The sequence below is a fragment of the Impatiens glandulifera genome, chromosome 7 (genome assembly GCF_907164915.1).
Source record: "Impatiens glandulifera chromosome 7, dImpGla2.1, whole genome shotgun sequence".
Lineage (NCBI taxonomy): Eukaryota > Viridiplantae > Streptophyta > Magnoliopsida > Ericales > Balsaminaceae > Impatiens > Impatiens glandulifera.
The window spans coordinates 10,053,859-10,076,811 of NC_061868.1; the positions used below are offsets into that span (position 1 = coordinate 10,053,859).

The following is a 22,953-nucleotide window of genomic DNA, read 5'->3' on the forward strand; positions in this document are numbered from 1 at the left end:
CTATTTTGATTATTATAATATAGATCTAAATAAAATAGAGACATTGATGCTGATTTTTTCTTACACAATGCAATGAATCTGGATAATATATATATTTTTTATTCATCTCAAAATTAGTTGAGGTTTCTTTTTCTTTATTTTTTAATAAGTTATAAATTCTTTGTTACGAAAATTATGTTCGATCGTGGATATGATTGAGTCGGTGTTTTGAATAAATATGAAACTATTATATATATTGGTTATACTATATCAATAGTCTACCTTCAATCTTCAATCTTATATCCGACGAATTAAATGTATTAAATATTGTGTCGGTTTAATAACATTTTAGAAAAAAAAAAAGTAACTAATCAAACAAAGTTAATTAAATGTAGTTATCAACAGGGTCGACAAGATATATAGATAAATATATGATCTTTTAAGCATATAATATTGTAGTAGAGTGGTTTCAAAATACAAATTTAGAATTTTTATTAGATTATGAATTCAAATCCCACCAAAAAACAATAATTTTTTTTTTATCAATTTTTATTACTAAACTTAGGGCAACAAAAAAAAACTTTTTTTTAACGAATAGGGCATCCCAAAACTCGGGACCGGCACTAGTTACCAAAGTCCTCAAATATAATTTAAATTGATTTAAAGAGGGTAAAGATAGAAACAAACTCATTCACAAAAAAAAACTAATATATTTTTAAGTATAAATCGGATTCGTTCATTATTTGAATAAATTATCTATACATTCTTAGTGAATATCTAATATTTTAGACAAGAATGTATCATTTTTAATTATATAAAATTTTGAAATTCTGTTAATTGGTTTTCTTTATGTTCAAATTTTGTTAGAATATTGGTTCTACCGTTGGGATTGAGATGCTTATAGGTAGAAATCTTGACTTAAATGATTTTTATATCAAAACAGATTTTAAAAAATAAACACAAAAATATATTTTCAGAGAGAAATCATTTCCTTGCGAATAAGATTCATCAATGGCGAGACAAAATTTACAGGACTGGGAACCGGTTGTGCTACGCAAGAAAGCCCCAAATGCCGCCGCTAGGAAGGATGAGAAAGCGGTTAACGCTGCTCGTCGATCAGGCGCCCAAATAGAAATTGTCAAGAAATGTATAAATCGCTTTCAAGATTGTTAATAATAAAGGGTGTTTTTGCTTCTTTGTGTTCATAATTGTCTTTCTTTTCTTTTATCAGCTAATGCAGGCACAAATAATGCTGCTTCTGGAAATTTTTTGTTGAATACACAAAAACTTTACGATGAAACAGAGATTTTTACTCGTAAGATTTGATCAATTGTTTCTTGAAATGTTTTTATAGTATCTTCTGGATAACGGGTAGTTTAATTTGTTCTTGCAAACGATTTAAGTTGAAGTGTGTATCATCAATTTATGATCGTATTATCTTTGTTTTGTTATACTAGCTTTGCATATCAAAATGATCATTATTTTTGCTTCATACAAATGTTACACCAATATATGAGAACAACATTATCAATATCAATATCAATTTCAAAATTAACCTAGGATTATTTGGTTGGTTAATAATTGAAGGTATTTTGGTTGTTAATGTGATTGGACAATAGATTATTTGAAAATGATTTCTTTACAGATGATAAAGTTCCTTCAGAACTAAAGAGAGTCATCATGCAAGGTCGGATGGATAAGAAGCTCACTCAGTCTCAACTCGCGCAGGTCTCTATCTTTCGCACATTACACACATCTATTCGTTTAAATGTTATTATTATTATTAATATCGTGGGCAGTTGATAAACGAAAAACCTCAAGTGGTTAAAGAATATGAATCTGGAAAAGCCATTCCTAATCAGCAGATTATCATAAAGCTGGAGAGAGCTCTCGGCATTAAACTGCAAGGAAAAAAGTAGAACTATGTTCGGTTTTAACAGTTACGAAAAAATAATGATCTTTGTTTGATTGATGTTATTGTTCTTGAACTTGTTAAGAGATTGTGTATGTGTATGTGCACGTTTATATCATCGTATCAAACTGAAATAGTTATGTTACTTCTTTTATTCTGTTACCACTGCATAATAATAATAATAAAGTTCAATTAAAATGTTTATTCTTTGAGTGGGAATTTTGATTTTACATTAAATTGGTACAATTATTATTGGAGATGTGTTAACTTTCTTTAAATAAGAAAATATTTTAAATAGGGACATCTGTCATCTTAATGGAAATCGAGATTTTTTGTTTCAAATAATTAATTTAGTTGTTTGACAAAAATAAAAAATAAAAAATAAGTTTGTCATAATATATAATCTTATTTAGATATTCAACTCTATATATGTACAAAGAATAATTATTATAACTATTTGACTTGTGAATTATATTTGAATTTTTTCACCCTTAAAATGATATTTGATACATTAGTAACATCTTTTTTTTAAGTGTAACATAATATGAATGTTACAAATATATATCAAGATAATTAGTTTAAAATTATAAAAAGGTAAATATATAACTATTTAAGTGTGTAAACAAAAACCGACCGCACTTTCTAAATTGAACCAGTTTAAACTACACCGAAAAACAATCAAATTGGTTCCCACTATTTATAAAATGGTTAAACCAAACTCAACGATTTTGTCAGTAAACATATTATAACTTAGGTTTGATATCTAAATCTTTTTTTAATAATTAAGTCTTCAATAATTAAATCACAATATACATAGTTCTTATTTGTTTTTCAGTTAATACAAATATTAATATAAACTATTTTATTATTTAGAATACGTTTTAGCAACGAAAGAAACCGATATAAAACAAAACCGAATCGCTTACATCCCTATAACTACCTATCATTTAAGATCTACTTTATAAGATCAATCCCCTGAGATTTTTGATATCTTAACCCTTCCTACTTAGGGTTATAAATCAAACTAATAGTCTATATCATTATATAAAAAAAAATGAGATAAAGGAATAAACAATGCACTAATAATATATAATACAACAGTAACATGTACATTTGACACCAAATAACAATTGAAAAGAAAGAAAAGCTGAGGCTGTCTGTATGTCTACTACTGATACAATAACAAATGAAACTGATACAAATGTTAAAAATCATACAAGTCAAAATACACTAATAATAATAATATACTACAATTAGTACAATACATAATAATTTACTCACAAGCCAATTTGGTGCCAAAGCTGGTAAGACAAATTGCGAAAGCCTGAAAAGGAGACAAAGGTTGTCTATAATCCATTGTAAACACGTCTTCTCCAACCTTACCAAACTGCAGAAGAACAGTCTCTTCATCTCCTTCTCCACCCGGCTGGCTTTCGTCCATTGTTGCTACCAGTTGGAAGTTTTTCACAGACGCAACTGTCACTCTTCCATGGAAATTCAAACACCAGCATTGTAACTGTTCGTGCCATCTTGGAGCTTTGTTTTTCAACACAGTTTTGTATCCAGACATGTCCAAAGAATCTGCCTTTTTCAATTTATTATTATTACTATGAGATGGGCATTTCAACGAAGATATCATCCTTCTCGGTCCTCTTGATTTGAGGAGATTGAATTTGTAAGAAACGTCACCAATTTCGAAATTGGCTGCTGGAACTTGGGGACTTATTTGTTTGCTTGCAAACCGTCTGCTAGCTTTGCTACTAGATGGTTTCGCACCACTGTGAGGGGGCTGGCTGTCGTATATTGTGAAGTTGGTTCCCAAGAAATCCGAACTGACAAACCATATAAATGACAGTTAGATACAAAAATTGGGGTGACTACTTTGGCATATTCTATCTCTATGTTATACATAACCTAACCCTAAGAGACCTATCAGAAAGAGTAAGAACGCTCTAATTGAAGTGTCAGGGGATCATGGTTGTGGGTTTTGAAAAAAAAAGAATATTTGAGAGTTCATGTATTGATTTATCAAACTCGATGTATTATAGGTGTATGTGTGATTGAGGTGATTTACAATGTCAATGGTATATCTTACTATCAAACTCGGGCATAGTCTTTTTCGGTTCCTATGAAGCCTTACACTTCATATTTCTTAGTGTATTTACATTGTTCTTTTAAATCAAGATTTATAACACGGCCTTCCACAGACATGGCCCCTATTTCAATCAGGCCGTTTTTAGTGGGAATCAAACCTGAGACCAAGACTATTTCCATTTAAACTACCCTAATGGAATGGATTGATGTGTTACCAATCACTCTAACCAAATACAATCAAATCAAATCAGCACATAATTGGCGATCACATAATAAGTTAAGCATATTCTACATTTAATAAACCCCTTACCATAGCTTTCCAACATAGGCATTACTCCGTTGAGATATGTCATCAGCACTAAGCGATATGATGTACTCCGTATGGGCACCATTCCTATATCTTTTAGCAGCCAAAAGAAACTTTCCCCTGTCTGTTAATGCTGACAAAGTCCAAGCCACCATAAGCCATCAGCTATTATGTAAAACCTCATTAAAAAAGAGCTACAGACTTTTTTACACAGCCTGGAAATTTATTCTGAGAAATTCAGCAAATCTTTACATGCATCTTTATCATAAACACTTTGCTCTCATCTCAACATTGTTATTTTCACATTTCATAACACAGATTCAGAACTAGCACCAAACAGAGAAACAAATTCAATTATTCCAAAACATGCATCAGATCTTCACATTGATTTGTAGGATTCACTCAGATTTCAAATCATTATCATCAGAATAACTTCTAAATTACAGTATTTTCTTATCATCGCTATAAATATATGAAACAAAATAACAAGAAGTTCACTTACAGGGTGTTACACCAAGATAAAGGTAGAAGGTAGAGTTCTTCTTGTTCCGATTTATAAGACAATGAAGGGGCAAGTCGCGAGGACCGGGCTGTCATGAGGTGGAACAAAATGGCATGGGAGTTAGTGCACTGAAAACTTTCTATATCATCAGTAAATTGACAAACATGAAATGTTTAAGTAATCACAACAAAGACCAATTACTGCAATCTGAAATGTCATGAAGCAGGAACTTCAATACTTGGAAAGGATAAGAATGATTTCATCAATTCAGCAAGAGCATTATCATATCTATCTATCTATCTATCTATCCAAAACCTAGATTATAGGGGACACAATATTGAACATAATTCCTAAAGATTTCAGTATTGAAAACACAAACACACACAGACAGCAAAGGAATTCGTTAACATAATTCATATATTGCACTATCAAATAGATTTAAACGAAAAACCCTAATTTTCGCGAAACCCGTAAGGAATCTAAGAAGAAGACCAAAACCTGCTTAAGGCAAGAGGGGAAAGTGATCTTGCCAGTCTCAAGTGGCGACTTGACAATTTCCTTGGTGACCTCCCTCCACCTCTTGCATACACAAGCGCAAGCGACGACATTCTTCCGGATCGGCCAGCGGTCTTCGGTGGACTCTAGTCGCCTGATGATCTCTGTGAGTAACTCGGGAAGTAGCGTCGCCCAGGAGGCATTGTTAGAACCTGAATCGAGAGCAGGGTCGATCGACAAATCAACAGCGTCTTCTTCTAGGTCATTAACAAGAATGGAAGCGTGTTCGTTTTGTTTGAAGGATTTAGAAAAAACGAAAGACCGATTGGAGATCCTTCGAGAGAGAAAGGACTTGCGCAGTGACATTACAATTTCATCAACGCCTACCTCTAAGCAAAAGGAGATAGAGAGAGAAACAAGTGAGAGAAAATGGCAGCGAGAAGATAGAGATAGAGAGAGAAAATGTAATGAAGAAGGGAAGGAAGGAAGGTAAAAAAAGAGGGATTTTTAATTTTGCAGAAAAACGTTGAAACTGAGATTTATGTCGTTGACTGCTTTACCGTTGTCCTGCAATTGCGGTGCTTCTTCATTTTAAAATTGCAATTTTTCTTAATTTTAATAACCAAACTTTATTTTATTTTAAATCAAAATATATATGGCCTCAAATTTATCATCTTTTGTTTGGGCTATTCCCTGTTTGTTTGGTAAAAGCATCTTTTGGGTTGCCCATCACATCAAATGATATCATTTCTCTTCTTTCTTTCTTTGGAAATTAATAAGCTTTTTTATTTTATTTTTTTAATACACATCAAACGGGATATTTGACTAAATATCTTAAAAATGAGTATAATTCAAAAAATGACTCTTCATAAATCTGGTAAAAATGAGATTACTGCCTTGCAAAATGTCTGTCCTGTCTCTCTCACGCCCACTTACCGCTTATTAACGTGTATTACAACATTCACATTTATGTAAAATGTATGACTTATTATACGCGTATTACATAAAACACGGATATTGTAAAATGCGTATCATTATACGCATTTTACAATATCCGCGTTTTATGTAATACGCGTATAATAACTCACGTGTTTTACATGAAACACGAATGTGGAATATAAAACTTAATTTGCCCTCATTTAAAAAAAAATTATTTCCATTCACGACTATCTCTCTCCAACCTGCGACTATACTCTCCAACTTTCACGACTCTCCAACTCAGTTCTCAAGTTCGTTCAACATCAGTTCAACATCATCATCGATCAACTCTCATCATCGTCCGTCTATCTCTTCGTTCTTATATTCAGGTGAGTTTAGGGTTTAAGGTTTATGTGTATATTGATAGATAAGACTTTGTTTTTACGGTTTATGTAGCTTTTAGAGTTTATGTGTGTATATGATGTTGCTTATCCGATATTCCATCAATATCCGCGTATTACATCTACATCAGCATATTGTAATGTTCTTATTTTGCATGCATGCATGGTTTAGGGTTTAGAATATCCGTGTATTACTATTTATGAGCATTGTATGTATGTGTATATTGAAATGTCCGCGTATTGCAACTTGATTTGAATTGTTTGTTATGGTTTATCCAATTTCCGCATATTATCTGATGTTGCTTACTTGAGTTGTTATGCTTACTCTAATGTTGTTTATTTTTTACTTACTTGTTGTTCCTTTTTTTTAGATGATGTCAACCATAATTCATGAGTTTGTTTTTAGGGTCTCATGGAAAGCCAATCTTTAAAATGTTGCCACCAAGTTTGCTGCAATGAATCTAATGGAAATGGTAGAGCAAACCCAATTCCGATTTTTATTCAAATGAGTCACGTCACTACAGTTCTCAAGAACGATAATCCATCAAAATCTTCTCAGGAATAGCAACTCAAATTCTATGTAGATGAAGTTCCTCGTGAATGGAGAGGAGCTATGCTTCGGGATGAAGGAGTATGCATTGGTCACATACCTCAAATTTTGGAGATTCCCTACGGTGGAAACCATTTTCAATCAAGTTGAAGAATGTCCACCTTTGGTGGTAAATTTTTTTAAAAATAATATGATTGTTTGAACAAGAGACCTTCACTCAAGATTTGTGTCCTGCTCTAATAAGGAAGATGCATGGAAGTTGGGCCTGGTATTCCTGGTTTGCCGTTATATCTTTGCCCTTGACCCATAGAGGATAATAAATATCAAACTCCTCCGCATGGTCAAGAACATCAACACTTTCCTCCAATTTCCATGGGGAAAGTTGTTCTTCAGAGCAACCCTGAAGGGTTTGAACAAGGACCTGAAACACTTTAGGTCGATATATCTGGACAAGAAGAAAGCCACAGGGAAGAAGAAGAAAGAGAAGACGGTCGACGTTTCTTATACTGTATTTGGGTTCGCACTAGCCTTCCAAGTGTGGACCTATGAGGTTATCAAAACGTTTGTCCCCAAACTTTCTTAGAGGATGTTACAAGCGCATGAGCCTGTCTGCACAATGATCACTATGTACAAATCCAGTAGGAAGAGCACCGCCTCTAATCTTCACACTACCCTACAAGGCAAGATTGTCAAAAGGATGGAAGTGTTTGAAGAGGAGAATATATTATATGGTGGGGAGGAGTTTGAAGATATGGAAGGTAATTTGTATGATTGCTTATTTGAACTTGATTCTAGAAGGAGGAAACATGATGAGATTAAAGATGCAGTTCCTCCTAAACCTGACATGAGGAATAAAAGACAAATTACTCACCTCAATACCTCTCATTCTGTTCTTATCAAACCTTCCACGAGGAGAAGAACCTGAATCCCTACCCCCATCCTTAACAACTCTTATTCTGTCAAGAGCACCACCGGGACTCAAGTAGATGATGATGACTCTCAAATGACTCAAGAATCAACAGATCCCTAGGATGATGATGACCCTCAAATGACTTCAACTTCAACAACTCCTCGAGATGGATGTAGATTGGATCAATTGACGAAGGAAGTAGATGAACTAAAAACTGAAATAAATCTCATAAAAGAGATGTTGAACCAACTATAAGAACAGTTTGACATATTATCATCCACACTAGAGGAGGAAAAGAGAAGGAGGAGAATGTTGAGGTGAATGAAAAAGACAAGTATGAGGTATGTACAATTCACATTCATGCTTTTTGTATAGGTTCAAGCTTTTTGTCTAATTTTTTGTACAATTCACATAAGATTGAGGAGGAAGATGTGGATGTGCTTGTGGAGAAGAAGAAGAAGAATGTGGTGGAGAATAAGAAGATCGACAAGAGGAAGGTGGTGGAGATCTTGGATGTGGTGGTGGAGAAGAATAAGAAGAACGACAAGAAGAAGGTGGTGGTGGAGAAGGTTGAGGAAGACAAAGAGAAGATTGAGGAAGACAAGGATGAGTATGGGAATAAGGTGAATGAGGAATACAAGGATGAGGATGTGAAGAAGGTGAATGAGGAAGACAAGGATGAGGATGTGGAGAAGGTGAATGAGGAAGGCAATGACGAGGATCTGTTGGAGGAGAAGGATGAGAATCTGGTGAATAAGGAAGATTTGGAGAAGGTGAATGTGTTGATTGAGGATCTAGTGAATGAGATGGTGGAGAAATATGTGATGAATGAGAAGATTGAGGTATGTACAATTCACGCATGTTTATACAATTCACGCGTGTTGTATAATTCAAACATTTTGTCTATTTTTTTGTACAATTCACATAAGAATGATGATGTGCAGAAATTGAATGAGAAGATTGAAGATGTGGTGAATGAGATGGTGGAGGAAGATGTAATGAGTGGTGAGAATATTGAGTTATATACGATTCACGCATGTTGTATAATTCACGCATTTTGTCTAATTTTTTGTACAATTCACATAAGATTGATGATGTGCATAAATTGAATGAGAAGATTGAGGATGTGGTGAATGAGATGGTGGGAGAAGATGTGATGAATGGTGAGAAGATTGAGGTATGTACAATTTACGCATGCTGTGTAATTCACACATTTTGTCTAATTTTTTGTACAATTCACATAAGATTGATGATGTGCAAAAATTGAATGAGAAGATTGAGGATGTGGTGAATGAGATGGTGGAGGAAGATGAAATGAATTGTGAAAAGATTGAGGTATGTACAATTCACGCATTTGGTCTGATTTTTTATACAATTCACATAAGATTGATGATGTGCAGAAATTGAAGGATAAGATTGAGAATGTGGTGAATGAAATGGTGGAGAAAGATATGATGAATGGTGAGAAGATTGAGGTATGTACAATTCACGCATTTTGTCTATTCACACATTTTGTTTAATATTAATGATGTGTATAAGTTTAATGAGTAGATTGAGGATGTAAAGAATGTGGAGGATGTGCAGAAGTTGAATGATGTGATGGATAAGGTGAATGATAAGATTACTTACTCCCTACACCGACCCTTCTGGAAAAAAATGAGGGTCAAAATTCAATCAAGGTTTATCCTTTGGTAAATTTTGATCCGGAACTACTAGAAGAGTTGATGAAAGAGTTGAGGGGAAAAAATGAGTTTAAAATGCTGGAGCTCAATACCGGCTCTGTAGGCTATAGATTCTTCAATACAATGCTGATGAAAGCTAAGTGGCTCACTAATGAGGTATTCTTCATTATAGAGTACAATTCACGTATTTTGTATAATTCATGTGTATTGTGGCATCATGCTTATTGTATAATTCACGCGTATTGTGCAGGAGATCAATTCCGCATGTTTTCTACTTAGAAAAAGAGAAACAAATTACCCTAAGACTTACACTAAGGATTTTGCAATCGCGGATGTTCATCTAACTACTATGTTGTTAGCAAACTATAAAAACTTTGTTGCTGATCCAAAACACTTATTTTGATGTAAACTTTATGAAGTACTACTAGGGTTTAGAGGAAAGACATATGCTGATGTGGAGCACGGTTAATGATATTTACGTGCCACTCAACCTCGAATTTCTGCATTGGGTACTGTGTGTGGTGCGACTTAGAGAATGAAGAATTGACGTGTACGATTGTGATCAGTCAATTTTCAAGGACGAAAAATTTGCACAATTCATGATACCCATGTGTGAAATGATTCCATACTTTCTTCATAAAGAAATGTTGAAATGAAAATTGACAAGTATCTTAAGATGACCACAGATAGTTTAACATTTCATAGAATCCCACATTCAAAAGTCTCAAAAGCAAAAACAAGTGGGGACTGTGGCATATTTATATTAATACATATAGAGTACATGACTGCTAAACTTTGTCTAGAACATGTGGTATTAGATAACATGACTTTTTTAGACAAAAGTGGGCAGTCAGGTTGTTCAACCAAATTATAGAGTCGTGAATTGTTATTCTTTTATGTGATAGTCTTTTTGAGTTGTTGGAATTATTGAAACAATATATTTACATTATTGAAACAATATATTCACATTATTGAAACACTTCTTTTTATGTGCTTTACACTTTTATATATGAAGTCAAAGTTTGAGCATGGAGGTTCACAATGAAATCTCTATAAGAATTCTACACATCTGGACCAACTACCAACAAACCATTCGAGACGAGATCTTGATATCAAGGTTTGTTGGAGCTAATTCAAATGTGTAGAAGTGTTATAAAGAGGCAAAGTTTACGATCTATAAGACTTTTACACATTTGGATCATCTCCCAACGAACCATCCGATACGAAATCAAGGTTTGATATCATGATTTGTTAGAGTTGGTTCAAATGTGTGAAAATATTATAAAGAGGCAATACGCGTGAGTTATTGCAATACGCGTTACTTATTACAATACGTGTGAGATCTTCTTTTTATGTTATTTTTATGATCTATAAGACCTGATATCATGTTTTATCGGTGAGTTGATGATAATATGTGTGAGTTGTTGATACGCATATTATAACAATAACTCACGTATATGACAATACGCGTGAGTTAATGTAATATGCGTGAGTTGATGATACGCATATTACAACAATAACTCATGCATATTGTCACATACGTGAATTATTGTTGTAATACGCATATTACAATAACACACATATTTTCATATACGTGAGTTATTGTTGTGATACACCTATTACAATAATTCACGCATATTGTCATATACGTGAGTTATTGTTGTAATACACATATTACAATAACTCGCGCATATTGCCATATACGTGAGTTATTATTGTAATACACATATTACAATAACTCACGCATATTGTCATATACGTGAGTTATTGTTGTAATACACGTATTACATTAGCTCACGCATATTGTCATATACGTGAGTTATTGTTGTAAAAATTGAATAGGAACCTCAGTTGAAGTTCTTTTTTATTCTCAAACAACATACTGACTTCCAATCCAATTTCGCAAGTTAATGCCTCAGGTATCGAATTTTTATTGATTGTTATGTTATTAGAAACCCAATCATTATAGCTTGGTTGGGTCCTAGCAACCCAAGCACTGCTTGGATTGGTACTAGCAACCCAAGCACTTCTTGGTTTGGTAATAGGAACCCAATCATCAACCCCTCTCATTCAGACGCAAACATTATTCTTTTTCAATGTCATTTTGAGTTTCAAAGATAACCTCATACTGCTGAAACTCCGGAAATACGTTAGAATCATCAAAATTTCTGGAACCACTACACTTTCTTGAGTTGAGTTTGTTGGGTTTCTAGGTAGTGAATTCTCTACTAAAGATACACATAGTGCAATGCGATGGTGGAGTGATATAGACATTTCAAGTAAAAGGAAGTTCACATCCATATCTTGTTTGATATCAGTTATATAAGAAAATGTGACATACATACCTAGAGTATTATACTTGGTTTGAAGCAATAAATCATATGTAGATTTATCAACATTAGTAGCAAAATAGATCATATCAACTAATTCAACATATGTAGAATTTAGGGAACATTCAAACCTCTGGTTGACTTTAGAACAAAATGAGTAAGACCATATGTAATTTTCTATTCTCCGTTAAAGTAAAGAATTACTTGAGTTGCAATTGAAAACAGTTCAACGATAAATATACGCGTATTGTAATGTTCTGTTGTTGCTTCACTCACGATTTTTACTTATTTATGTTGTTGCTTTTTAAAGATAGCGTCAACCATAACCAATGAGGAGTTTCCTGCTAGGGTATCATGGAAATCCAATGCAGCAACTTTCCCAGAAGTTTGTTGCAATGGATCTAATAGATAAGAGCCCCCTAGACAATAGGTCCATTAAAGTAAACTTGTGGGCAATTTTTGGCACATTGTATTTCCATGAAACCTAGTAGGAAATTCGTCCTCAGTGAGAAATCCGCGTGAGTGAGAAACAATACGCGTGAGTGACATCTGTCTTTGTTCATAACATAATATTCATTCACATAAAGGAGTTATCGAATCACTAACTAAGAATATAACCTAGTGTTCATAATCACTAACTAAGAAATCATCAAATCAAATAACATAAAAGAAAACATAACCATTTGAGAACGAAGAGTCGTGGGTCTTCAAACGAAGAGGTCGTGATTGTGGCCGTGGTCTTCGGTTGTTGGTCGTGGTCGTGGCAAAGAGAACGGGAGGGAGGGGTAAGTTTTTTGGGTTGGAGAGAGAGAGAGTTGTGAATGGAAAGATATTTTTTAAAAATGAGTGCAAATTATGTTTTATATACTATGAAATACGCATTTTACAATATTTGTGTTTCATGTAAAATGTGTGAGTTATTATACGTGTATTACATAAAACGCGGATATTATAAAATGCGTATAATAAAAATATCGCATTTTATGTAATACGCGTATAATAATTCACGTATTTTATATGAAACATGGATATTGTAATACGCGTTAATGAGCGGTAAGTGGGGGCAAGACGGATATTTCGCAGGGCGAAAGTCCCATTTTTACAAAGTTTATGAAGCGTGGGTCATTTTTCGAATTAGACCCATTATCAGTCAAATTTCCCCATCAAACATCATCTAATTTAATAAAAATAAATATGGGCTGCTTCTAGTATCTAATTTAATTTTTTTTAGGTTTAGTTGAGGAATGTTTAATTGGTTTTAGCTGGATTTTTTCTTAAAAACTCTTGTTTGATAAAATTAAAAATTTGTTTTTAAAATTTTAAAGACTAATTAATTATCCTTGTTATTCCTCCTACTCTACATATTTTTAATATAAATTAAAATATTTAAATAAAGAATATTTTAATTGATAAAATGATTAATTATATTGTTAAACAGATTCCCAATAATCAAATATGAAACAAATCCTTAACAAGTTTTTATTTAGTAGTAAATGATTGAACTCTTATCAATAGCATAATTAGAAATAAAAATTGTCTTTCACTTATTGAGTTGGCTGGTTTTAGGGCTATTTGTAGATTCAAACTCAATATTTTTTTTTAATAATATATATATTTTTGTGAAATTACCCAAGTCATAGTATACCAAAATTTGAATAGTAGACTATAATAAACTTTGTCCCCTAATTTATTCCACTAAACTCTATTAATTTTTGTTAATTATAATACAAAATTATTATATATTTTTAATATTATAAAATATAACAGTTAAAATAAAAAATAAATACAATTTTTTTTTAGCTTAAAACACCAACTCGGGATTGGTCAAACATGAGTTTGTGTAAACATAAGTATATATGGTGGTCAATCTAAGCTTTATTTTTGTTCTCATCCTCCCTATTTTCTTTAAATCAAACCACTAATATATAAAAATTAATAATAATTACACTTTTATATCAAATAAAATAAAATTTATTTTTTAAATAATTTAACAATTTACCAGTGAGATTTCTTTTCAAAAAATAAATATCTATCAGTTAGATTCAATCTCAACTGAAAATTTAATAAAGAAGAATACTTTCAAATAAAATTATAGATCGACAAAGTATATCAAATGTTGACAAAGAGAACAACTATGTTACATTTAATCAACTTAGACTTTTTCTTTCCATAGAAAATGGTTGTTTGAATTTTCTAATACTTATTTTTGTCAAACTTATTAATCATTCAAAATTGGATGGACATCAATGCAGTCAAGAACATATTTCGAGATGATTTTATTTTGGGAAAAAGATATTAAATATATAATAAAATGAAAAAATAGTTAAAAAATTAAAATAAAAAATATTTTTTATAATTTAAATAATCATTGAAATAATGTGAGAGTGATCTCAAATTGGTTTGGGTTGATTTTGGATAAATGTAAACTTAGGTCTTACTAAATCGGTTATACTTACTCTATCAAAATACTACAATACCGACCTTATAACCGATGAGTTAAATGTATCAAAATATTTAGTCGTTTTATAATTGTTTAAATATCTGACTGTATACATTCAATCATTCATATTCGATAGATTATAAAATAATTAATTAAACCAAATCAAGTCAAAAATACAAATAATAATACTTTCAAATAAAAATTTTTATTATTAAACTAATATGTAAAATTCAAGTAGTTATTTTTGTAAAATTTCATTTTACGTAACATTGACTAATATATTTCAAGTACGAATTGATTCAGTAATTTGAATATAACATTTATTCGATATATTAATATCGATTTTTATTATATCAAAATTTTATATTTAGTCATATATCCGACGAGTCACATATTTTTCGATGAGTATAACCGTCTTTTACCATTAAAATCGAACGAAATTTTCAGTTCTAATGTGAATATGTGATGGATAATAGAATAATAAATTATTTAAAATTAACTTCATTATTATTCTTCTGAATAATTTGTGATAGAAATATACAAACAAATTAAGTCTAAACCATTTGGATACCATTTTAAATAAGTTATTAATAATAAGTTGAATACTTTTCAACTATTTTTAATTTGTTAGTTTATGACATCCTAGTTACATTACTTCCCGACCACAACTAGTCACATTCATATTAAATAAAATTGTATAATTTTCTTAAAATCAAGAATGGTTTCAACTATAAAACAATTCATATATTATACTAAATTAAATATCTTAAATTAAAATAAATTGATATTTTTTCAATAATACCAAACCACACTAAATAGTTCCCACCCTAGTCACCTTATTAGTACTATTTAATGGCTAGTTTATATTTGATTTAACTTATAAACCCAACTTATTTATTTTTTTATATTTATAATATTATTTAATAATTAATATTATATATATATATATTAATAGATGATTTAAATTGAAAAATAATATATATTTTAAAATAAATTATATTAATATATTAATTTTCATAAAGTGTTTTTGATAATATATAATTTTAAATATTAATAAATGACTTAAATTAAAAAAATAATATATTTTAAAATAAATGATATGAATAAAAAAATATATTATAATTATATATATTTTATTACATTTCCACACTCTCCCTCTAATCTAATCTTTCAATTGTCCATTTATTTTTGAGCTCTCTAACCCTATTCGTATTATGATTAATTTCAATTGTAATTAGATACTTTTAAATAATTAAGACTAGTTTAATTTATAAAACTATAATTATAAATAAAAAAATTATAATGTATTTATATTTTATATTTTGTTTAATTATTTTATATATTAAGATACATATATTATAAATAATAAATAAAAATATATTTAAATGTATGTTTTTTAATATAATAATTTTATATAAATATATAAAAATATTATAAATATATGGAATAGATGATAGAGTGAATAAAATGATTAGAGAAAGATTAAATTGATGAGAGGGAAGGAATAAAATGATTAAAGATTAATAAAATAAATGAGAGAGAATAAATAAAAAATATTTAAAATTGATAAGAGAGAAAAATATTAAGACTATAATCTTAAACGCTGAGATTTTATCTTAATCATTGATGAGAGAGGTAAGAGAAAATTGAGTTTAAACGCAAAAGTGTGTTTGATTATAATTTTTTGCGTGAGCTTATTAATCAAAGTTATTATAGCAGTTTATTACGCAATCCATACTCATCTTATAAACGCTAAATCAAACAAGCTCATAATGTTATATATATATATATATATATATATATATATATATATATATATATATATATATATATATATATATATTAATTTAATTTTAAATATTAATAAATAATTTAAATTAAAATATAATACATATTTAAAAATAAATTATATTAATATATTATTTTTTATAATTTTATTGTTAATATATAATTTTAATTATTAATAAATAACATAAATTAAAAAAATAATATATATATATAAATAAATGATATGAATATATTAATTTTATAAATATATAATTTTAAATATATTTAATATAAATATGATATAAAATATATATAGATATATATAAAAGTATTTAATAATATTTTTTCACATTTCTACACTTCCCTCTATTATCCAATCTTTCAATTGTTAATTTATTTTTGTGCTCTCTCACACTCTTAGTATTACCATTCATTTCGGGATTCATCATAATGTATTTTAGAGCCTTAATTAAGGCTAGTTTGATTTCTAAAATTATAATTATAAATAAAAAATATCAAAGTGTATTTATATTTTATATTTTACTTAATTATTTTATATATTAAGATACATATATTATAAATAATAATATATTTATATATATATTTTTTATTATAATAATTTTATATAAAAATATTATAAATATATGAAATAGATAAGAGAAAATGAATAAAATGATTAGAAAAAGATTAAATAAATGAGAGAGAATGAATAAAATGATTAGAAATAAATGAAATAGATGAAAGAAAATGAATAAAAAAATATTTAAAAATAATGAGAGAGAAAAAAATAAGATTATAATCTTAAACGCTTGAAGGAGGTAGAGAGAAATTTGAGTTTAAACGCAAAAATGTGTTTGATTGTAATTTTTTGCGTGAGTTTATTATGCAAAGTTATTGTAACAGCTTATTACGCATACACCCCTACACAGTTTATTAACGCCGAATCAAAAAGGTCTAAGTCTAACTGCGAAAAGTTAGTCCAATAAAGATTTAAAATAATAAGATAATAATAATAAACATGCATAATAAAATAAATCTTATTATTTGAATCATCCTGTTTTTTACAATCTTAAATTTCAAAGTAAATTTTAGATTTTAAAAAATAAATTTAAATTTTTAAAACATTAATTATTTTCATGTTTCTTTTTGTGTTTGCTTATATAATTATATTTTGATTATTTTTAAATCAACTTCCAATCATATAAATAATGTTTATACTATACTAGACATAAAAGATTACACAATTAATTACTCAAATCCCATTAAATTGATTGATTTTTATAAAAATATTTAACACACCAAAACACTAACCTCACTTCCATATAACTTTACTTCTATTTAAGAGGTTATTAATAGAAATTCTTCATTTTTTTATTACTAAATGAGAATCAGATCAATTACCCAACAACAACAAAATTAGTACAGAATGTTTTATGCTGTTACTGAGTATTTGAATTTGTTTTTATATGGAGTATTTCTTACTAACTCCATATCAATATTTTCTTAACTAAATATTAGCACTATAATTCATTACACGATTTTTAATTCGAATTGTTTTGTTTTGAGACACTTTTCAATTAAAACTATAGTTAATGAAATATATCGGTGTCTTTTGTCCAAATTCGAACACTAATAATATATATATATATATAATACATATTTATTTCTTCGTAATAATATTATTTTTAATATATTATAATGTATAGAAAAATAATTTTATCATATAGATTTTTTGTTTTAATAATATATAAATGTTTGTTTCGCATATAATGAAAGAGCAAATCTCTATGAACTCAAGAATCAAATTACGAAATTGTTGTTTCAAATAAAGAAATTTAAGATTGTGTGTAACACCGTTTATCCTCCCCGGTCTATGTCCCGTTTCCATAGCTTATCACGTGCTTGTGAGGCACGTGGCAATATGGAAGGACTACCGCGAGACAGTTCGAGGTTCAATGATTTCAACATTGGTTTGCGTGCCAGACACCTTTTAAAATAAAACATTTAGTTTTTAAAAGATTTTGAAAATACTTGGAGCGGTAGAAAATTAATTATGAAAAATAATTAATCTTTTGTTCAAACATTAATAATCTAGGAGGCTAAATAACAATTTAACCTGGCCCGATTTAAATCAATTAAGCATAATTAATTTAAAGATTATTCATTTGAAAATCAAAGTCGCCAAGAGATTTTATGAAAATCAATAAAATGATACGTGTACAAACGTATTTATACCAGAGTTTCTGAAAAAAGTGGTGTGTTGTCTGTTTACGCTCGGGAAAGGGCTTTCGCGCTATGTCCTCTGCGCCCGCTTAAGAACGGTTTTCAAAATCCTTCTAAAATATACAAAGTCTGGCTTTTTTAAATCTAATTATAACATTTCTTATCTTTAATTAGTAGTCTAGAGGTCCTAAATGAGGATAGACTTTAAATAATTGTACAAAATTAGTTAAAGAAGGTGTGTACCTGTTGTGTTGATGTTCAAATTTGACAAAACCTGAAAATATCAGAAAAAGATATTAGAGAGTATACTCAAACAAGACCTTAGCAAAACATTTGCTTTGAGAAATATCCCAGAGAATCTTGAGAGTTACTTTCTGATCTTGAGAATACCATTTTTTAGAAAATGGGGGTTTGGTTCCAAAATAGTTTTGGATTTTTGAAAATTGGAACCAAACGAGCCTAAGGATTAAATCCTAGGTTCGAGTCCGATCTTGTCAATTTGAGCTTAGTAGGGTTGGAGAGGTTTAATTTTGAGTGAGGGTTCGGATTTAGGTCTTAGGGCTATAACGGTCTTAGACTAAGTGGGGATTTGATCCTAGGCTAGGGCTAGGGTTTGGACTAGGCTAAGATGAGGCTAGGCTTAATTGTTAGTCTTATGTTAGGTGTCAAGGTCAATCCTAGGTCAAGTGGCAAGGTTTTTCCTAGGTTAATTTGGTCTAGGCTAGTTTTGTCGGCCCTAAGCCAACTCTCTCGGTCGGGAGGCACGGTCCTGGGCGATTTCCTCGGTCGGGAGGCTCGGTCGTGGCTTGTTTTTCTTGGTCATAAGGCACGATTCCAGGACCGGGTGCTCTTGTTTTGGTCCGAAACTTCAGAAGGCCATAACTTTTGATTGGGATGTCCAAATCACAATCCGTAAGTTGTTGTAGGTTCATTTGATCATGAAGAACAAAAGCCCTAACATAAATCAAACTGGACAAATAATGTAGGATCTATCGATGCACCACCTGGTATAATTTGTGACATAAAACGCATCATCTCGACTATCTCTATCATTAACCTCTCTTCCATATCAGCTTTCATTTAAGCATTCTCCGTCCTCATCCTCTCTTCGATTTTCTCTTCAATTTTGCTTTCCATTCTGTTTTCAATATCATCAATTTTTCTTTGCATTGTCACATTATCTCGACGTAGTTCTTTTTTGGATATTGCAGGCCCTCTAACTCTGGAAGCTAAAACTGATCACATTCCTATAATCTTTCCTTTGTCTTGAGGACCAAAAACTCCTTCAGCCAAATTGACATCAGAAATGTCGCGACGTTCAGCTCGCAACTGTCTTAATTCATCCTACAACAAAATATGTTAATATCAATAATAAATAAAATGTAAAGTAAAACATATTTATATATACTTACCACTTTCTCTAGTAGTGCAGATCAACATTTTTATCATTTTTGGTCCTAGTCGCCAAAAAAATCTTCATAGGTTGGAACTGATCCTTCTCGTTGCACCTGTGTAAAAGATTTACTACTAAAACGATGTGCATATTTCGATTTTTTTTGTTTTCTATGCTGGTAGCACTTCGTTTCTGCAATTAATATATAATGTTATATTCAGTACAAAATATAAAAGAAGAACCTAGAATTTGTCGGTAAAGTAATGGTTTTCAATAAGCCACTCTCAATCTTGTTGGGTCATTTCATTAGGCTTATCCGCCCTAATTTCTTCCACATCTCCATTGTGTTTCCTTATCCTAGTGAGATTTATGTTGTACCTCCAATCCTCCCACCTCGCCTTAATGTGTTTCAAAATGTCGTCTCGATAACTCTTAATATCATCTAAATCAAATTTATCCTGAAATAAAATGTTTTATAAGAAAAAATGATTAATTTCAAACAAAAATGTATTAAAAATGATTAACTTACGATAACCGAAGGAAATAGCCTAAATATGGTTCAAACTAAGGAACATTCCAGCTAATATGTATAATGCATAAGCACTTAGCCATTTCGCTAGTCTCTTGGGGAAACCATTGTATATGGACCAAATAACGGAGGAAAGCGAACACATCACATATGTTAAGATAAACATTGAAGTGCATCCTAGAAGCACTTTACCAAGAAATATGACAATAGTTGACAGAAGAAGCAAACTCATAGAAATGGATATTACGTATGAATGTAGGCCAAACAGATGTGCGTTCTGCAATATTTTTGAACATCACAGTACTAAATGTGCAAAAGCAATTGAAGAATAATAAAAAAAAGCTAAAAGTTTAGGAGGAAAATGAGAAAGTTGAAACTGAAGAATTAGAAAATCATAATGAGGAAGATAAAGATGGAGATACAGAAGATGTGAATGATGAAGAATCGAAGGAAATGAAATATGAAGAATCAAATAAAAAAGAAGAAGAATCAGAGGAAGGAAGTGATAAGATTGTAGTGGAAGAAAATGAAAAGGAAGCTTTGAAAGTAGACTAAAGTAAATCAGACAAAAATGAAGCAAAAGAATGGGCATTTAATGTGAAATTTCTAAAATACTAAAACAAAATTCTTTTTACCAGATTAGTGTTGGATCCTTTAAAGCGAAACTAATTTAAGGGAGGGAGTTCATTACTCACAAACAATCATTATCAAATGCAACAGTTCAATCACAAATAATGAAGCCTATAGCCAAACAAGTGATTAGGCAAAGTAGGTGGGATGCGAGAGCAGTAGATTGGGATCCAAAAGTAACGAAATGATATTGGCTAAATTGAACAAGAATGTTAAGTTGTAGGATTGGTATGTTTTAGTTGTCTGTAATTTTTATTTTTTGTTTATTTTTAATTAGATACTCTAAAGTCGTTAATTTTTTTAATCAAAGCTAAGGTTTGTCTTTTAATCAAAGCTAGAGTTTGTCTAGCTTTGATAATTGACAATTTCCCCCATTTTTGGGTTCTCGATGAAATAGCGTTAAGCTATTTTCTAAAAAAAATGTTATTTCGTGAAAATTTCTTAAAATTGAATAGAGCATAAATGATAGTAAAAAACAATAAAGTAAAACTGGAAATAACTCAACTAGCAACTATTCATATAATTTCTTGACTGAATGAGAAAAAAAGTTATTATCTCGATTTTTTTAGAACAGGTCTGAGTCAAATAAAAATGATTCGAAGGACTATTTTTTACACTATTTTGGAAAACCAATGACTCGATCGTATGGGTATTTAAAATATAAGATTTTCAATCCTAGCCGGAATGAGAGGGCAAAAAATTATTAACGAATACTAATATTATCATATCAACCAATCATATTGATTTATTATCCAGAGTCAAAGATCGTAGTTCTCTGACAAGCAACCGAAAAGATTGTAGTTCTCAGGATTGGGTATTGTTCTTTCAATCATCGTAGTACCATGATGGGAGTTGTTGGTGTATTGGGTGCGGATGACCAAAACAATTGGGAAATATTCAAATACGCAAAAAAGCCAGTTATATTAAAGTAATAATGTTGGGGTTGAGTCGTATAACTTCTCATTTATTATGGCTTGGACTTTCTTTTTCTTTTTTTCAGACATTTGTGCGGATACCCTTTTTCTTAAGTATAACTAAAAAGTAACCAAAGAGCTACCTGATAAGTTTTTATTCTCTTTTTTTTCTAGATTTTTTATTTCTTATTTTATTTGGTTGCATTAAAATAGAATTGACTATTTCATTATATTTCATTCATTTAATATCTTTCGTAAGTAAATTACACTTCGATGTCAATATTTATGATTATATATAGATGACATCAAATTAATAAATATTTAATTTGACTTTAGAAATTAGAACATTGATGTTCATTATATTATTTTATTTTATTTTATTTTATTTTATTCAAAACGTTTCAAAACGTTGTCATTTATTACTTTGACCCAACTGTTATCTACAAATTGACAAGCATTTATGCATTCAACAAATTTAGAAAACCCACCACTCATTTTTCATTTTATTTTTGCATATAGGACTACATTACAGAAAAAAAAACTTATTTTATGGATATAAATATTGTCAAATTTGTAACAACTTATGTCTGAATTTTCACGTTTGAACCATTTAAAACAAAATATTGATCAATTTAAAGAATTTGTAAACAGTCGAGCATATATAGCGACAAAATTATAAATAATTAATTAAAGAGTACGACAAAATTCATAGAAATTCTTAGAATTGCATTTTTTTTACGAGTTGCATACTTTTAAGGTAGTCAAAAAGACAGTAAAAATGTAATCAAAGGAAAATCCGTAGCGACAACTATTTCAATGACTTTTGTTGCGGAATTTTTGTGGTCGCGAATTATTAAAGAGGTTGAAAAATCTATGGAAATCAATCATAAATTCGCTAAAATCTTTCAAAATTATTTAGTAAATAAATCAAGAAATTACCTGTATATTAGTGTCAAAGGTTTATTAAAACAATTCTC

At 30.1% G+C, this 22,953-nt stretch overlaps 3 protein-coding genes across 3 annotated transcripts; 2 read left to right on the forward strand and 1 right to left on the reverse strand.

Annotated features, from left to right (window-relative positions):
* Positions 1–990: 990 nt before the first annotated feature.
* Positions 991–1,898, forward strand: LOC124910728 (multiprotein-bridging factor 1b-like). The gene is made up of 4 exons (XM_047451408.1): positions 991–1,126; positions 1,211–1,294; positions 1,625–1,707; positions 1,779–1,898. The coding sequence occupies exons 1-4, from the start codon at positions 991–993 to the stop codon at positions 1,896–1,898; spliced, it is 423 nt and encodes a 140-aa protein (XP_047307364.1).
* Positions 1,899–2,959: 1,061 nt separating this feature from the next.
* On the reverse strand, positions 2,960–5,748 carry LOC124946110 (tubby-like F-box protein 7). Its single transcript, XM_047486677.1, has 4 exons — positions 5,293–5,748; positions 4,795–4,882; positions 4,296–4,425; positions 2,960–3,723 (listed from the first exon to the last, which is right to left on the reverse strand). Exons 1-4 carry the CDS (start codon positions 5,653–5,655, stop codon positions 3,165–3,167), a joined length of 1,140 nt encoding a protein of 379 aa, XP_047342633.1. The 5' UTR covers positions 5,656–5,748; the 3' UTR covers positions 2,960–3,164.
* Positions 5,749–7,192: 1,444 nt separating this feature from the next.
* Positions 7,193–20,987, forward strand: LOC124946299 (MATH and LRR domain-containing protein PFE0570w-like). The gene is made up of 14 exons (XM_047486863.1): positions 7,193–7,324; positions 7,469–7,666; positions 7,742–7,916; positions 8,444–8,910; positions 9,013–9,063; positions 9,156–9,245; positions 9,344–9,403; positions 9,469–9,543; positions 9,620–9,676; positions 9,748–9,906; positions 10,001–10,084; positions 10,179–10,259; positions 12,391–12,465; positions 20,787–20,987. Exons 1-14 carry the CDS (start codon positions 7,193–7,195, stop codon positions 20,985–20,987), a joined length of 1,905 nt encoding a protein of 634 aa, XP_047342819.1.
* Positions 20,988–22,953: the final 1,966 nt, after the last annotated feature.

Excerpts from the sequence above, each read along its gene's own strand:
- LOC124910728 (XM_047451408.1), top strand. The coding sequence starts at position 991 with ATGGCGAGACAAAATTTACAGGACTGGGAACCGGTTGTGCTACGCAAG. Across the intron at positions 1,127-1,210 it reads AATAGAAATTGTCAAGAAAT|CTAATGCAGGCACAAATAAT; the intron begins GTATAAATCGCT and ends TTCTTTTATCAG. Across the intron at positions 1,295-1,624 it reads TGAAACAGAGATTTTTACTC|ATGATAAAGTTCCTTCAGAA; the intron begins GTAAGATTTGAT and ends ATTTCTTTACAG.
- LOC124946110 (XM_047486677.1), bottom strand. The coding sequence starts at position 5,655 with ATGTCACTGCGCAAGTCCTTTCTCTCTCGAAGGATCTCCAATCGGTCT. Across the intron at positions 4,426-4,794 it reads TTATCTTGGTGTAACACCCT|CATTAACAGACAGGGGAAAG; the intron begins GTAAGTGAACTT and ends GGACTTTGTCAG. Across the intron at positions 3,724-4,295 it reads GCCTATGTTGGAAAGCTATG|TTCGGATTTCTTGGGAACCA; the intron begins GTAAGGGGTTTA and ends ATGGTTTGTCAG.
- LOC124946299 (XM_047486863.1), top strand. The coding sequence starts at position 7,193 with ATGAAGTTCCTCGTGAATGGAGAGGAGCTATGCTTCGGGATGAAGGAG. Across the intron at positions 7,917-8,443 it reads GGAGTTTGAAGATATGGAAG|GTTCAAGCTTTTTGTCTAAT; the intron begins GTAATTTGTATG and ends CTTTTTGTATAG. Across the intron at positions 9,404-9,468 it reads TGAATTGTGAAAAGATTGAG|AAATTGAAGGATAAGATTGA; the intron begins GTATGTACAATT and ends GATGATGTGCAG.